Genomic DNA, 18,706 nt, shown 5'->3' with positions numbered 1-18,706 from the left:
TTCTTATTTATTATTCCTTCTTAGACCGCCCTTTCCTCTAAAAAATCGATTAGTTTTCAATTCCAACCTCGATATAATATTTGACTCACGTTCCGTCTAGACGATAAGCAACGTGGTCAGTGCAATACTTTATGCTGGGCAATATTTGCTCAAGAAACCAATATCCCGCTTGCTGATTGGGGTAAACTTTCCTCCTATTGGTTTTTATAATTAATGTAATAAGTCTCCCCGATGAAGTCAGGAATACCAATTCGATTACTTCCATTTTATAGGCAAAGAAACAGCAATACCTTTTATGGTTGGTATAAAATAAAAGTAAGCATTCTGTTTATTTTATTGTTATGGATATGTTTTCTGTAATAATGAAGTCGAACGCTTGATTATTTAGATCACACCTTTAAAATTATTGAATACATTTTTGACGTGACAACGTCTTATAATTCGATAGCCGACTGCACGCACGAAAAAATATGACTCATGCGGCGTTACCTCGCTTTGAGGCGTTCCATGTAGGCTTGAAGTGCAAGCGAGAGCGTGGAACGAGCGACAAAGAAGCACAATAGGCCGTTGTCACGTTCAACTATCGTCAGTAAACCGACTTTACAGACAACCAATTTTTTGATTACTTGAATTACATTAGCCTAAAGAAATGGAAATAGTGTCCATTCTGGAACATTCGTGCTATGATCGACGTTTAGTTTTGGTTAACATTGAGTATAATATTTGTTCAATGCTAAGAAAGCAATCAACTAAATTAAATCAATTTAGAGCATCAAATTTAATAATCTAACAGCTAGAGCAAGTAAAAGCAGCATGCAATAACAGATTAATGGACTAATTTACTCGAAACTCAGCGCACCTAACGTATAAGTTCCACACTGTTGGAATCCAATTAGAAAACATATTGTTTTAGAGAGTGGAGTTTACTGAAGTTTGTATGACTTCGACTTTCATATTGAGCCAATATAGGTGAACTAAATATTGGTCAATACGTCAGGAAAACTGTTTTTTGAGCAAACTTAGAAGTGTATTCCTACTGAGTAGTTATTTTTGGGAGTTTTTCTTGCCACGTTTCTTTGCACCTACAATGTGAATATTAGCATAAGTAAAGTTTTGTCTGGGGGAATGTTGGAACTTGGAAGTTAGTATTCAGTAGTTCGCCGTGTTTTCCATAACAATATATTATGCTATGGTATGGAAACTTTGTTTATTTTGGTATAAAATGTTTACATTGCAGAGTTTGCCGAGTTCAAAGCTTTTAAACCTTTTATCTTTGAGATTAGGTGCAGAAGTATTAAACTTAGTTTTGTAGATCAAGTTAGTTACTTTACATGGAAGTTTTGATCAAGCTAATAATTTAAGATATTTAAGATAATGATAGGTGTCCTCTACCTATGATCTGAATGCATTTTGCCAATTATTGATGAATAACAGTAGTCTATACTGTGTTTTTTTAAAGGTAATAGTACTTTGACATATTTATTTGTCGTGTCAACTGACTAAACAGAACATAAAATTGTGAAATTGGCTATAGATATCCTGAACACAAACAGGTGAAATAAATTGACAATATTATCTGTACCATGTGGAAGTTTTATTACACTGCACGACCAAGTTGGTTCAACTGACTAAGACTTGCATGCTCCAGAGATCACGCTGCCTTCCCAACTTCGCACCTGAAACTTCGTCTTACTGCATTCAGTTCACGCCTAAATTGTATTAACATGTTTATTTAGCTTTAGATTTAGTGCATTCAGGATTAACTAGAACACTTGTAGTTTAACTATTGCGTATTGTTTGTTACTAACACGTCTGAAGTTTCTGGAAGAACTCGAGTCCAAGTCCAGTTATGGGCTTGATGGGCTCGAAATTAAAATAAAACAACCAAAGCAATCATAAAAATACGTATAAATTCACAAGTGGGATATTACTTGTTAATATTAAGAGGAATCAGGGGTTTCGACTCGGATTTTATATTGATCAAATTATACTTAACCATTTTGATCGAATTTGGCTAACCCTCACAGATTTAAAAGGGTTCCATTAAGTTCTATCGGAAGATTAAACGAAGGATAATCTTCAGTAATATTCGCTGGTCTATGAATATTGATTAGTTAGTGACAAAATTGTCCAATTATTTCCTAATAAAGACCTCATAAAGAGAATATTCATAATTCTGGGTATTAGCAGCGAATCTGGGCCGGTAGCGGTTAATCCGATCATAGCTGGTATCAAGCGGTGCGTTGGGATTGAGTTACTGACTTGGTTAACTCGTTTTACGACGATATTCTGACCCTGCTAGGCATTGAAATAGGAGCAAATGTCCGCAACTAATATATGAGCACCAGCAGCAAATTTGGTTAAAATTAAAGCAGAAAAATTACAATTATAAATATGTACAGAAAATATAGGATGTGAATCTGACGTCTGAACCTGTTACAGCAGTGATACTTCAGACATTTTTTACCCAGTCATGATTACAATCCAAAATAGAGTTTCAATTTCTCACGTGCACTATGACCAAATGTGTTTACTGTTTGAAAGATATCCCTCGTAGATAGAAGGATGAAGGTTTGTTGGAGACGCAAGATTCAATATTGTAAGCATGCTTTGACAATATTGCGTGTATTTCTTGAAAATATTTATAGCAATGCACAATAGTAAGCCATATTGCCATTTTCATATGACCTGCAACGTTAACAAATACAAAGAAGTTAAAGTATTTCGGATTAGCTTTTCCTTTCACGAAACAAAATAACACTGGAATTTAAAATGTATAAATGTGAATCGGCGAACCATTCAAGTTACAGCGTGGATCTAGGTAAGGAGGCACTTTATCTTAGGTGGGACGAGTATTCTATCTATGGCACTCGTTTGTGTAGGTGGAATATTGTCAGTAAGTATCTATTTCTAGCGGCAAAAAATATGATTAAAGATTATATTACAGAAATAAGGTAAAGATTTTGTTTCTTAAGTATTTTTATTGCGTACATTACTGATCTTCTTAATTAAGGAAAATTGCGATTTTTTCTTAACAATAAACATCAAATAAGATGAATATAAAAATCTTCCAGAACCTAAAGTGTAACAACAAATAGCTGCGTAGCGTAATTCAACCTTACATAAACAAGCAAATTAAAGCAAAGCAACAAGTACTAAAATCCGCGCTTATTACTCATTCCTGTTCTCCAAAAAATCGGTGTTAAATGATCCTAAAGCGCAGCTACAATTACAGCGAACTCCATTCCGCAGCGATAAGCCGCTGAAAGGCTTCATAATCAAGACTTAAGCCCACATTACCAGCTGCAGTTTTATGAGAGGCATGGAGAGGCTTACAACGCTTATGGCTTGTACTCGCTTTGTCCATAGCATCGTATAATGCCGCTCCATGGATTAATATCCGAAGTTTTACTCTCACCGTCACGGATTATCCACTATTGAGCTCTTTATTAGATACGGTGCTTGATTCCGCCATGCTCATTATTTTGATTTGATCTTGTCTCTTTTAATTATGCTTTCGAGCTTTGTACTTGTTTTAAAGTTATTAATTGACTTTAAAAGGTCTTGTAGATTTTGTTGTACAGTTTTCTGCCTATCATAATAGATTTTTATGTTTATTTTTTGTTAGATACTCAGGACGTGTTATACAGAAAACATTTACCGTAGCCTACATATTTGCTTCTATGGTTAAATGGGCAAATATAAGTCTGGAAAGTCAATACAAATGGTATATTTATATTTGTTTCTATATTTCAGGTCTAATAATAACTGTATTTTGTTGTTTGTTCTACCCTATTTTCAATCACACATTTTATATAATATACCTACTGAACAGATTCGTTTAAAACCTATTAAACTCTTCTAATAACTGTTTCGAGTTTTTAATCAACAGCCGAGCTTAAAATCTGTTGCAAAGCATTATGCAAGTGATTTCAAGTGATAAAATGGCAGTCCATCTCAAATAGGTCAAGAGGAAAGATTATCGCGACCTAGATAGAGGCCTATTTTTCACATTTTGTAGTCCACTGGGGTGTCTCGTCTTTGTAATTACTGTTTGTGACTTAATTTCGGTTAAACAAAAGTTATTAACGTGGTACTGTAAAATTTTAGATGAGACAAGTTGGTAAAATTTTGGTTAAATGTAGCGTGATTTTTGGGAGTTTCTTATATACGAAGAATAATGATTTACCTTGAATAATAGCTACATTATACAAAGTTTGTAATGTTTCTGATGCAGTAATATAACTTCAAAATATATGCCATAAGATCCCCTAAAAAGAATACATAGGTACCTCATCTTTCTTAAAGGTGTCTTTAGTAGCTACAGTAAATTAGGTCAAAGCATTATAAAAATAAAAGTAATTTAAAAGAGCCGAAACAAAAGCGAAGTTATGTTTGAAGAGAAAAATAAAATGCGCTGGTGATTTTTCCTCAACGCCCAAAGGGTTTATTGCGACAATAAACAAACGTCAAGAGGTACGGTACAAACGGTTTATTACAGTTTTAATATTTCACCTGCGTTGTTAAATTTTAATGTGCAATATATACAAAATGGGTTTTAATAAACGAAGATAAACGTGGCGTAGCAGAGTGCTACGTACTGTTTGGACAACTATCTATTCATATAATATGTGATATACTTATAAATTAGTACAATTACATGTTAAAAGAAAACGATAAACCATGAGCAAGAAATGCATGTTCTGTGTGAAATGATCTAATTGACCGTATGCCGCTGGACATTCGTATAAAACTTAAATCCATAGAATGGGCTCTGAATTTACATAACCAATCAATGAGCGCTATCTTTCTTAGAAAGAAACTACAGTGGTCTCTGAATACTGTATCCTGTAGCGTTGAATTAAACTGCTTGTTAATTTATCAGTTTTATGTACAACTTGCCTATAACCTTCCTGATAAATATAGCCCATTTATGTGACTAGGCTATATTTATCAAGGAAGGCTAACACTGAAAATAATTATTCAAATCGAAACCGTTGTTCTTGAGATTAGCGCGTTCAACCACACAAAACTCTTCAGCTTTAGAAATTGGTACAAGAATGTTCTAGTATCCTTGACCGCTTAACATTGTTACAGTACGTACAGGGAATGAAATGTCATTAGTTACTAGAAGTTTAATCTCTGGAAACGAGAACAGCGTTTTGTTATTTAATTTTAAATTAGAAACAGTTTACACGATTAATTTAGTTATGTAACTAGGGAAAGATATACCAACTATCCTTGTGATAATAGTGGGTCATCAAATAGATTTAGTAGATATATATACCAAGACTTTTGTTTAGTTTATAGGCATATGAAGTAAAATATCATAATAATATAATACAAACTTTTAAATTCATGAATACCAAGCATTTTATTTTATCATCATCACAGTTTCATTATTAATGAATTTTATTTGATTTCAGGTTTTTCGAAGCGGTTTAGAAAAAAATCTCTGACACATAAATACGATTGATGTAAGTATCAGAATACCTCGTATAATAAATATGTTTTGGGTCTAAAATAATTTCGCCAACTTACACAGCTAATGGGCGAAAAATCATGCTTCATTTGCTGCAAATCATATTCGAGTGGACATTTAAGATCCCTTATTGAAAGGAAATTTTCTTTAATGGATCCCAATGTAGGTTGAATTTATTTCATTTTGAAATATGTTTATTTTGACGTGATTTTTTTTTAATAATTCAATATTACTAATAATTTTTGTTGTTGATAATAAAATAAATATGTGTGAAATTTGATGTCATGAGCGAAATCTGATATTTATACTGAATTTTACGATTATTTCAAAGAAAATTATGTTCATTCTGGAACCCTTTTTCCTGGAATACATAGTACAAGCTACTTGACCTTAGTGAATATTTGATTACTCGAGAAATCTAGTATGTATATGGATAATTTGATAGGTTTGTAGCTATTCTTTTTGTATAAAAACGATTCTGTACTAGTAGATACTTAATTATTATGATGTTATTCAAAAAAAACTTTTATTGAAACTGTTGTTTTGTACGTCTAGAATAATACATTTCATATTTCATTATAACTAAATAAAGATAAAAATAATGCATTCTGTATAAAATATCCTCAAAAATTGAGAAGCACGACGCGGACGGTTGTGTTAACGTTACACGATGAAAAATTAGAGCCTTATATGTTTCTAGGTACCTTACTTCAAACTGATTACAGCGGTCAAGTTCATGCATAAAATCATCTAAAAAAAATCCTATTTTTTAAATGTGAGGGTTATAAATGACGTGTGGTCGGTTTCAGGTAGGAAAATATATGAACCGCACTGCAAACCCGGGTAAAGGTCGGGCACCACGTGTTTATCATAATTTAATAAAAAACACCACGTTTTTCTGAGGAAAATTACAAAATTTTACTTCAATCATAAATGATAAGTAAATGATGAAAGAAAGAGAGAGTAAAGATTGGATTATAATAATAGATTAATGTCTAGATAGCTTTCGACAAAAGATTTTCCTTATTAAATGTACATAATAAAATATCAGTATACGTATGGAATACTTTTGCGCCTACACACCTCAAGCTGGAATTTTTCTATCCAGACATAAACAACATTGAAACTTATCCAAGAAACCAATCACTCGTTAATATCGATTAGATTCAATACAAACGCTGACTGGTGAAAAAAGGAAATCCTATTTCCGAGCAATAACAAATTTAGGTTCAGTGGATACAATATTTGGCCGGCAATTAGGTGGGCGTCGAAAGAACCTATTTCTCTTGAATGATTAAGCGGACTCGGCTACCGTTCAAAATAGATATAGCTTTAAGATGGAATGAGTTGTGTGGGTATTTAGATGAAATTCAATAAGTTATTATAAACTATGAAAAAATATATTTTTATCTTATTACTGAAAAAGTTGACCTTTTTATAGTAAAAAGTAAAAACAAATAAGTATGTTATGTATATCAAAATAAATGGTAAGGGGATAAGAAAATTGGTACCAAATTTAAGAATAACCAAATCAGTGGCGAATGAAATACCATGACGTATTTGGGCGGTTTTAAACTTTGAAAAACTCTATGATCTAAAATCTATAAGCATTACTAAATATGTTAACATAATGCTAATAATTCGGGTATTATCTGTAAAAATTTCACACCGAAATATCTGAAGAATTCTCTACAAAGTTCGTAGAATCTTTGGTCAGATAATAATTAAATTGATTACGTACTTTGGTAATTTGTTGTTGTTTAGAAACTACTGATTTACCGACACGAATAAGCTTCTTTCGTAATGATTAAACGAATCCACATAAAAGTTTACATATTTGTATTGTGTATTATACATATTTGGAATTAAAATTAGGTGTACCTTATTCAAATCATTAAAAGATAAAGACTTTAAATAAATAAATAGTCCAATAGACTCGACAGAGTATAACATGTATGCATAGTAAATAAAGTATACCTTAGACATTGGTGGCCTTGGCAAACAGAACAATTTTGTTAGGGTAATCTTTGGGTAATCTATTTAGGCCAGTTGAGCATTGAGTCCTAATGAACGTCTGATGTTGTTGAGTTGTTCCTTTTTTCCTTCAAGGCAAATATTGACACATTATTAAATGTCTTTTGCCATTGTTACATAATTAGAGCATTTTCTTTGGACGCTCCACTCAGTTCTGGTACGCGCTATTAAAAGGGTCTGCGACCTTCATTACAGCTTCATAGCAATTTTAAAGATCTTTCGAGAGCAATTTGTCTAAGTGCCATTTTGGCAAAATTGTAATAATCATTTTCGCCATTCATTTTTATTAGATACTAGCGGTCCGCCCCGGCTTCGCCCGTGGTACATGTTTACGTTTTCTCTACATAAGAACCATCCTCGTACTTCAAGGAATATAATAAAAAAAGAATTATCGAAATCGGTTCAGCCGTTCTCGAGTTATGCGCTTACCAACACATTTTGCGATTCATTTATATATATATACTAGCGGTCCGCCCCGGCTTCGCCCGTGGTACATAATATTTACGTTTTCTCTACATAAAAACCATCCTCGTACTTCAAGGAATATAATAAAAAAAGAATGATCGAAATCGGTTCAGCCGTTCTCGAGTTATGCGCTTACCAACACATTTTGCGATTCATTTTTATATATAAGATTAAATCTATTGAGGGTTAAGAGCCAGAACTGATGAATTTATTTCAGCTCCATTATATATACTTTTACTTCGTATATACTTCCAGTATAAAATTTACAATACGGATGATGTTCCGTTTATCATAAATGTTGCTAAACAATGGTTATAATAGGAAGCCAATAAAAAGTCAAGAAACGAATTTCATGCTGATTTCTTTTCCTCTGTTATTGTCCTAATATGTATATGTATATTTCAATAATAATATGCATTAGTCCATACAGTTCTGTATTCATCTCTGCTTTAGCTTAAAACTAATTTCGAAGAAGTGATACAATGTCGCAATAAATGAAAACAAATGAAATATATTCTACATCAATAATGAGAATGAAATTATTCCTGAGACAAACCCCAGCTGACATGTTTTCCACATTTTTTACGCTGGGAAAGCTTTTTCGTTGATCCAATTACGCAGGAGAAAATTTTAACACTTTATTAACAAACCTTTGTTGTGTACCTGCAGGCATTTCGGCATAATGTATATACGAAGGCCTTTCTACGCTTTTAAAGTACTTTTAATTATCCTTTAATACATGTATACCTATAATGGAATACTCACTCAAACCTGTATTTCAAAAGTTTTTATTTTATAAATCATATCGGACGCTTAGAAGCAATATCTTTATAAGTATGCTTTTCGGTTCGTCCTTTTTAACTACTGAATACGGAAAAAGATAAAGAAGCTCTTTAAATTGTGAGTTCTTCCAATTATTTCGACTCAGTGATTAATTATTACTTCATGCCCTGATCTTGTCCGGAATGCCTTACAAACCGTATTAATGTAAGAGATGTGGGTAGCTGATCTGACGCAAAGTAAAAGAGCAAAAATGTTATTACGTCGACCTATTGCAATTCTTCACAATTTCTCAGACTTAAACAAAATTGCGTAGTGCATTTCCAAGAAATGGTTGAAGCGGGGACGTCCAAATTCATTTATGACAGCTATCTTTTGATAGAAGGTGTCGGTAATGAGCGAGGGTGCTAATGCACTAGAGGAAAGGTTGAGGTTTATTGAAATATTTCTATTCTCAAGCGAATGCTAAAAGCGTAGGGCAGACGGTCGGAATGCTTGAAATTCTCCGGTGTTGTTAATTTAGCTGGAAAATTCAAGATCGAAGATTGCGTTTTAAAGAAGGGTCTGTCCGTGGAACATCATTATTTTTGCGCTGATTTTATAGTTTGGATCAGATTTTAGATAATACCTAGTAGTAAGAATACAATGAAATAAACTAGAAGTAAATAAAATGTATTCTCATTCAACTGTAATTAAAAATTAATTACATCCGTGCTTGGAGAAAATAGCAATTAAATTACGTTTGTTTTTCCAGAGATTTACTAAATTGAAGTAGACTTGAGACTCGGGACTTAAAATATTACGTTGTGATTACTTTTAAAATGTTGTAGGTAATGTGTTTAAACTTGGCCTCTTATAGTAGACTGTATTTTTAACAGTTTCTAGTACTCATCAATAAATATGCAAGCATATTAATAACAGAACATGATGCCTTGTTCTATAATAACACTAATTATAAGGTATTAAATCTTAATATATATAGATATAAATCTCGTGTCACAATGTTTGTCCTCAATGGACTCCTAAACCACTTAACCGATTATAATAAAATTCGCACACCATGTGCAGTTCGATCCAGCTTGAGAGATAGGATAGTTTAAACATGTAGGTACCACGGGCGAAGCCGGGGCGGACCGCTAGTCTAACTATATAATGTTCCTGAAAAAGGTTAATGTCGATAACTTTTCGTACTAGGAGCCGAGAGACAATCTGAGCTCATTTTGTCAAAGCCATCAACAAAGAGCCTTTGAATCTAATTTTCGTTACTTTATCGTTTACTTTTGTTTTTATCCAATATTGAATCTCACTTATTTCGTAGCTCTCAGTCTCTAAATCAATCGACAAATTTTAAATTAGATGGAATTTGGAAATGGAGTTTGTTTTGGATGATATTTGTTAAGATTTTCACTGTTTGCTTTATTTTTGGCTTATTTATGTATTCCTTTTGTGTATTTTTAATGCTTCCGTGTTGAGAATTGTGATCAGGTTTAATATAAGAGGACTGCGAAATATTACGACACAAATAAAAATACAATAATTTATGTATATGCAGCTCTAAACACTGAAATATTATTTATATTTTTAATAACATCGTAATATTTAAAACATAAAATTTTGTAGAAAATGTTTCTATTAATTTTATACAAAGTTCTAATAAAAGAGTGCTAATTATATACAAATGTTGGAATTTTCATAATTGCAAGACTGCATTCATCAGTTGTTCGTCGTCATAAAAATAGACAAGCTTATTTCAGTTTTAGTTTTTATTTAATAACTTAAATTAATACAAATTTTAGAGTGTGTTTGAAAGTATTACAGTGTAACGAACATATAGTTTATCTAATACCTTGAAAATAATTAAACACATCTCTAATTATAAGACTAACTTCTTGTCCAATTTGAGAGAATTCGTAGCTCCACTTAAGCTGTAGGCGCTGAACAACTTTGTGGCGAAGTTACACCTCTGCGGATATGCAATTATGTATTTACTGGTTAACTGCAATAGTTGTATCCTACACTATAATAATATAATAGTAATATATTAAGGTATTAGGTATCTAGCACGTTAGCGGGCTTAATCGTATGTGAATAGATTTGATCGGCTCTTTGTATATGAAGTACATAGTGACTTGTATTGTTCTACTTAAATATATTGTTACATTGTCTTCGAGAATATTTAGCGTATCATGACAGCATGTAGAGTCGTATACTTCTTCTTTCGTTGTTTTGTTTTTGTTATATATACTTTTGCATCTAATAAGTTCATTACCCGTAACTTTCTCGTCATATAAATCAGACACGGTAGGTATTAAAGGATCAGAAAGACACAATGTCTTCGAATGATTGGTTAGCCAGCTTGTGACTCAAAACAGAATCTCATTACGTCAGCCAAACGTCGAATGTGGTCAAAGCTCTGCGGCCTGGACACAGGATCTGTCGCAATCTCCGGTTATAATCATTCAGTTGTATTGGCTTCACCATTGGCTATGTGTTTCGCTTCATGGTGCATTTACACATTCGTGTTCGGTATTCGCCTCGTCTCTTGATGATGCATTAATATACAAGTGATGTCTTGAATCACTGTTTACACATTCTTGAGTAAGTCAGTACAATATCTAAGTTCGTGTTCTGAAGACAAACAAATTAGACTTCTTCTTGAAACTTTTTTGAATCGCCATAACATGGTAAAACATACCATTTACCACTAGTTGATATTGTTATGTATTTATAAGATAAATCTATACCTATATTTAAAGGAAGTCATGGATTCAAACCACAGGTCAATACGGTGCAGCAGGATATCGGTCAATCTCCGTTTGTAGCTGTCCTGCGCTAATTAGTCCCCATTTCGACGCGCGTCATTAAAGTTTCAAACTGCATCAATGTTTATGTTGCATATTTTTTTGTTTGCTTCGTTGAAGTCAATAGAAACATGTCTTATGATTTATCTTTATATTTCTTTTACTTTTGTAATGTATCTATGTGTATCCTGCTGATAACTTGTACGTTCAAAATCAATCAGGCAGTGAATTTAACATTATCTAGTTGAATAGGTCTATGACATTTGATTGGTAACTCAATGTATGAGCTATTTCCTACCTTATGGGAAGGTGACCATAAAACTTTTTATTTCTGTACATTATGTAGACCTGCGTAACGAGTGGGTAAAAGTTATATGCAAGTATTGACCGGTTTTACAAAGATTTAGTTAACTAGATAGAGCTTGTGTAATCATTTTAGAGGGTTAGTACGAAGCGACTTTCCTTGACCTTCTTTCCTGTGTTTAAGTAACTGTACCAAAGAGACAAAATGTTTTAAACCATTGATTCATTAAAAGACGTTTAATTACACTACTAGCATCACGAGTGTGTAAAATTTGAAAGAAAGAAAAAAACATTCAGTGCCGTCTTTTACTAAAATGCGCGGCATCTAGCCGAAGCGAAAGAGCCCAAAATGTAAATTATATTATACCTTTGATTCATTAACAAAACGTTTTGTTGCACCAATAGTAACAAGAGTGTAAAGAAGCAAATAAAAAAATATCGTCGTTTTTTTTATATGCGATATCCAGTCCACTAATTCCTTAGTCACCCCAGCTGTCATTTGCAAGCCATTTCACGTGCTGATTGTATCAGTACCTACGTTTAATTGCCATGCCGGTGTGTTATCCGTTGTTTTGTTTATGGCATATTGGTTTCATTGCCCGTATTTTTTCGGTTTTTATTCAGAGCTTTATTGGGAGGCTGTTAAAAGAAAATGTATGAAAAATTCATGTTTATGTAATTTATTGCATTGTAAGGAAAATATTATGAAAATTGTAATTTGAAGTACTTAATACTTTTATGAAATTTCCAAATATTATATTATTGGTACTATAAATGTATTTAGACCAAAAATTTTCAAATCTTCACTTTTATTTGTTACTATTGAAAACTTCATTAATCTAAGATCACTTGGATTTTAAATCAAGCCCATATACAATCAGATTAAAATAAAGTTAAACTGAGTTAGGTACATATTCAATCAATTACTAATAAAACCTTAAAACTCAAACTCAAACATTTATTTATTCAATTAGACTTCTTCTAGAAGCACTTTTGAAACGTCATTAGGTACATATTTTTAACATTTACCACCGATTCGGAAAGCAGTATCTACGGAGAAGAATCGGCAAGAAACTCCATAGTTGCTCTTTTTAATCATATCAGTTTTAGCTAGAGAGCTAGCGCAAAGCTACCTGTATGTATTTGACCAGACCTGGATTTTTGTGTGTTGATTCCCCTATACCTACTATACATGAGATGAGGAGTCACTAAGCCCAGAGTGGTGGACGAGCCGCGCGCTTAGGTAAGACAGGTGGTAATTTTTGGCGAACTTTGAAACCATTTGACCACGTCTGCCATTTTGATATTTGAAAATAGATTATTATTACTATCGGAAAATAACAATGGCAGACCATTATCACGCGGATAACATTCTGGCAGACACTTATGAAAGTGCTGAAAAAAAATACAATTTTGAAAGTATTTGACCAGATCTGCCATTCATATATTTTATTTATTAGGGTCTTAAAAACTTATTTTCGAAACGGCAGACATTTTCATTGCGTACAGACTTCAGCAGACAACAAAACTTTACAGACTTCAGCAGTCAACAAGACTTAGCTTCTACATGGTCAGATGTATATATGTATTACGTTCCCTGACCTTACATCAATGATTTACTTTATTAATGTTTTTATGGTCATTTAATCTAAACTGAATCTAGACTGAATTACCTCGGTTTGGTGCTCGACCCGCGATGGACATTCCAGGGCCACTTTTCGGCACTGGCCACCAAGCTCAACACCACGGCAGCGGCACTTTGCCGCATTATGCCAAATATTGGAGGGCCGAGCTGGGGGTGTCGCCGACTGTTCGCTGGTGTGGTAAGATCACAAGCGCTGTATGGGTGTCCGATATGGGCGGACAAGCTGTTGACGCGTAACACAATCGTGTTGAGGCGGTCCCAACGAGTAGTAGCCATAAGAGTTGCTAGGGCGTATCGCACCGTCTCTTATGATGCAGTTTGTGTCATTGCCGGGACTGCTCCCTGGCATCTTGAAGCCGCTGCCCTGGCACAAGTTTATTGGCGAAGAACTGAGGCAAGAGAGAGGGACGAAAACCTGCCCTCTGAAACGCTCCAAGGATGGAAACAGGAAGCTCGCGACGCGGTGTTTCGCCGATGGCGTCGAGAACTAGACTCGTCTTGCGTGGGGGCCTGGACTTTGAACGCAATCAGCCCGATGCTCAAGGAATGGGTGGATAGGCGGTGGGGATCGGTCAGCTACCGGCTTGTGCAGGTTCTGTCTGGGCACGGTTGCTTCGGCAGTTACCTGCACAGGATCGGTCGTGAGCCGGCCCCCGCCTGCCATCATTGTAGCAGCCCTCAAGATACGGCTTTGCATACGCTTGCGGAATGCCCAGCATGGACAAATGAACGTAGGTCTCTCGAGAGCCTTCTAGGGACAGACACCCAGCTGACCCTGCGGGCTCTTGTAGAGGCTATGGTCACTGGCGACACTGACCGTGCATGGAAAACCGTAGTCACTTTCTGTGCGACGGTTATGAAAAGAAAGGAGGACGCAGAGAGGGCCCGAGAGAACGATCCAGCGGCGGATCCTCTGCGTCGGCGGAGACCCGGCAGGCGTAGGCGTCTTTATGACCAGCGCCAGCCATAAGACCTAAGAGAAAAAGCGCGGGGGGAGGTTTTCCGTAGGTACGCGCATACTGTAGTTATGCTCGCGGCAAGGAAACCGGATCCCCTCGTGACGTAAGGTGGATAGGTCCGGAAATGGAACGAAGATATTATTTAATATCGTCGCCCATTGCCACTCCCGGGCCTCGGAGTGTCGCCAAGAAGCGGCAGTGGCCACAGACGGCGGGGGTATAAGGCCTGGCTGTTAACCCCCGCCGATCAAGGCGATAGACGGCTACCGTTGGGTTTTAGTGGGTATGGCTTCGTGCGAGTCCCACATACCCCCTTGGACAGTAAAACTGGCGAGGGGGATGCGTAAAGGCATTTCCCAACGTTAAAAAAAAAAAAAAAAAAAAAAAAAAAGGTATAGGGGAATCAACACACAAAAATCCAGGTCTGGTCAAATACATACAGGTAGCTTTGCGCTAGCTCTCTAGCTATTTTACAATTTTACAAATTACATATGTAACATCATAATAATTATATTAACATAATATGCCAAAGAACTGTCCTGTGGTTTTTACGCGACAACCCTCCATGGGTTTTTATCTTCCATATATTCCTTAATACTGTAATAGGCTCTCTGAACTAGTACATTTTTTATATAAGTTTTAAATTTAGAACTACTAAACTCTTTAATATTATGAGGAATTCTGTTGTAAAAGCGTATACCTTGACCCATAAATGAATTTTTAACTTTAGCTAGCCGGAAAAATGGCATTTCAATTTTATTTCTGTTTCTTGTGTCATAACAATGTCTATCTCCGACTTTAGTGTGTAAGTAAGCGTTATTGTGTACATATAAAATATTATTAAATATATACTGCGACGGTACAGTAAGGATACCAGTATTCTTAAAGAGATCTCTTAGTGAGTCTCGAGCACGCAAATTATATATAGAGCGTATGGCTCTTTTCTGTAATATAAATATAGTTTCTATATCTGCAGCCCTGCCCCATAGCAGAATTCCATAGGACATTATGCTATGAAAGTAGCTAAAGTAAACCAATCTAGCCGTTTCTTCATCGGTGAGATGCCTTATTCTTCTAACTGCATATGCAGCTGAGCTGAGCTTAGCAGCGGTGGTGGTAACATGGGCCCCCCATTGAAGCTTCTCATCTAATGTCAAACCAAGAAAAACAGTCGATTCCACAGGGTATAATACCTCCCCGTTTAAAATAATATTCCTTTTCACCTTTTTTACATTTGGGAGGATAAATTCTACACAATTTGTTTTTTTTGTATTTAATATTACAATAGTGTTAAATTCATTGTTTATTAATACATACATTTATTAGCGCATAACATTGTGAATTATAAATTCAGATAGCGTTTGAATAAGTTATAACACGTTCTGTACAAGGATATAACTAAAATTAAGCTTAATTATTTAGAATACTTAATTTAATAAATACTTGATCCATATAAATTAAAAGATAATTATTATCAATGTTTTAGCAAATAGGTACACGATTTGATAATGCACCCAACCTTTTTATATGTATCTGGAAAATAGGTCGTTATTCTTAGGGCCGATTTTTCAATGCTTGGATAAAACTTATTCGTCGAATAATGTATAAAACTACCATTCTAAAAACGTATTCTAATTGCCCGTATTTGACAGTTTACATGTGACATTTTAATATTATCGTGTAATACTTTATTGGACGGATAAGTTTTATCCAAGCATTGAAAAATCGGCCCTTAATCTCATTAAGGCATTATTAATGTCCGTCTGGATACTAATAAAGCACATTCATTGACAAACATGATGACCCTTACTTTCCATTTACTAGTCCCAGGAGACGATTTTATACCTTTTTGTCGAGGTTCCAATCTCCCAAAGGACGATCTTAGCCATGTAGTAAATTGAGCGTTTTATCTCCTCTGCATTATTTTATTCTAAAATCTTCTGGATAACACCAGAATCAACATCATCGGTAAATTTGTTTCCTCTTTACATCTTCCTGTTAAGTAATAATCATAATCAATCATGCTGGCCAATGCCGTGCCAGTTGCTTGGTGTCATATTATTTCATATACCTACTTACATATAATATTTATTTTGTTCACAGGTAAGTTTCCAGTGTCTTTCAATTATCGGAGCCGTGGCGTAAGCATGTTTCGTAAGCTGTTGATTAATCAAAATTCGTTTTTACGTCCTTGTTTTAAGTCAAACTGAATTCAACCGAGTCGCAACTTCTCTTCAGTACTATACACAAATAAGGACTTTTATTAGTCATAGGACAGAATATAATTAATACAAAAATCCAGAAAATCCTTAACCCACATAGTAAACGCTCTTTGAGCTCTATTCCCGGATTGGCACATTGTTTAGCTGCGAATCCCGCGGAGCGTGAGGTTAAATCGGATTCCCGTGCTGCCTTCCCAAGATAGCTTCATACCCAGTTTTAAATAGAAAATTTTATATTTTTTGCCACTCCGTACCCAACTGGATGCGTTTAATAAATTATGAATGCCTAAAATAGCGGCCATTTAGACTGGCAAGTATTGTACAGTGTATATAAACATTTTAAATGAGAAATTAAAATGTTTAAAAGTGCAATTTGCATTTAGATATAATTGTATGTACTGTTAAATATATATTATTTTTTAAGTATTTGTTAAATGACCAATTTAATAAAAGGTATACATTAGATATTATCATATTGAAAGATAGACATTCATTTCATTAACATGATCAAATATGAATTTGCTTATGTATTCTTAGTTACTACCAAATATAGATTTTGTTCTGTTAAATTTAATCCTTGAAAACCACTATATCTTTAGCAGTATACACATCGTATACACATAACGTAAACTTCTATGAAACTTTCAGTTTATACAAGCTAGTCTATTAAACACAGGTAACCCAAATGACAAACAATACGTCAGGAAACTCAATAAAGACAGCTATGAGCTCTCATTCCCCGTAATTTGTAAACTCATTAAACTCATAAGTATTCAGCGCCTGACGCCTGTTTCCCCAAGAACGTAAATCACATAGACTCATATTGTGTCGAACGGCCATAAAACCTTCTATACATGGAGCTGACAACTGCGCAATTTTGATCTCGATGCTGTTTATTGACTTGGGAATAATTGCTTTTAATTTGCGTTTAGTGCATGATTGTGTCGACATGGATTTGCAAAATTTTTTTGGGTATCGGTGGTTTGGCAATTTAAAGAAACGTATCATTTATAAATTATATTTTGGTCTGGGAAGAATCACGCTAGGTATAATTAAAACATGGAAAGCGCCTTTCAAGGCCGTTACTACTTATTAAGGCTTTGTTTGCTCATTTGTTTTCTTTAATGATAAAATTAAAGCCGTCCTTAAAATTTTCCAAGTCGATGGATCCGCACTTGAGATTTGAGCCCTAAATAATAAGAGATTGTATCGGCCTCTCAGCAGTTTTTTGCTCCACAAGTGCTTGTTTCAAATCTAGCGAAGGTCGGGTTTAATTTGCGCTTGCTAGGAATTTCATCTCGTTGAAAGTCACTTCAATGGAGTGAATTTTCAGCTAATTTGTTTCGATGAAAGCGACGGTCGTGAAAAGCGAGAAAATTGTAATTGTATGGTCGTATTCACTCTATTCAGCCGTTCGTTTACTTCTCTGTCAATTGCGATATTGCTAACGATAGCTCGGAGGGGAGGAAAAGTGCCTTTTACTAATTCTGTTATCTGTCTTAATTTATGTATCTATTGAAGTTTCTTTGTTACAAAGGAACCCTGAACTTGAAATTTTCCCAAATTTTTATTTGAGCGTCTCCAATGTCATTCTTTTTACAAGACTTATTTAAAGTTACAAAAGTTAATTACTTTAAAACGGGCGCAGTCCCCAATTATTCTCACATATTCAAACCAAAACCGTAAATTCAGAATCGGTTCGAACAAAGCATGTTCTCGGATAACTAAGCATTAAAGAAGCTCGTGCAATAAATCAGCCGCGTCTTCGCCAACTTTTCGGCTTTCGAGTTATTTACTGACTCTTAATCACTTGAGAAGGTGCTCTGTGAATTATAATTTTATACGTCATGCGTTGAATGTGATTGTCACGTTCGCGATTGATCCCCCTTTTTAGGAGCAACAATACTACCGTTTTAATTGCGCTGTTGAATATCATTATTAATTATATTGTTCTCATCATTCTCCTAAACAAATTCAAACAGATTAGATTGCCGATCGTCTACATTTAAACGTGT

At 34.6% G+C, this 18,706-nt stretch overlaps 1 protein-coding gene across 1 annotated transcript in view; it reads left to right on the top strand.

Moving 5' to 3' along the window:
• LOC149907455 (uncharacterized) overlaps positions 1-18,706 on the top strand; it is a 157,838-nt gene that overhangs the window by 29,936 nt on the left and 109,196 nt on the right. Inside the window, exon 2 of the mRNA XM_090102454.1 lies at positions 5,427-5,477. Within this exon, the coding sequence (XP_089958580.1) occupies positions 5,476-5,477 (2 nt within the window). The 5' untranslated portion in view covers positions 5,427-5,475. The remainder of the gene's footprint in view (positions 1-5,426; positions 5,478-18,706) is intronic.

This window comes from Colias eurytheme, chromosome 6, assembly GCF_061535395.1.
Source record: "Colias eurytheme isolate Ceu_HAF_F1 chromosome 6, ilColEury1 Martin Lab GWU primary, whole genome shotgun sequence".
NCBI classification, from domain to species: Eukaryota; Metazoa; Arthropoda; class Insecta; order Lepidoptera; family Pieridae; genus Colias; species Colias eurytheme.
The sequence above is the reverse complement of the archived record's forward strand: the minus strand, read 5'-3'. Positions and strand labels throughout refer to the sequence as shown.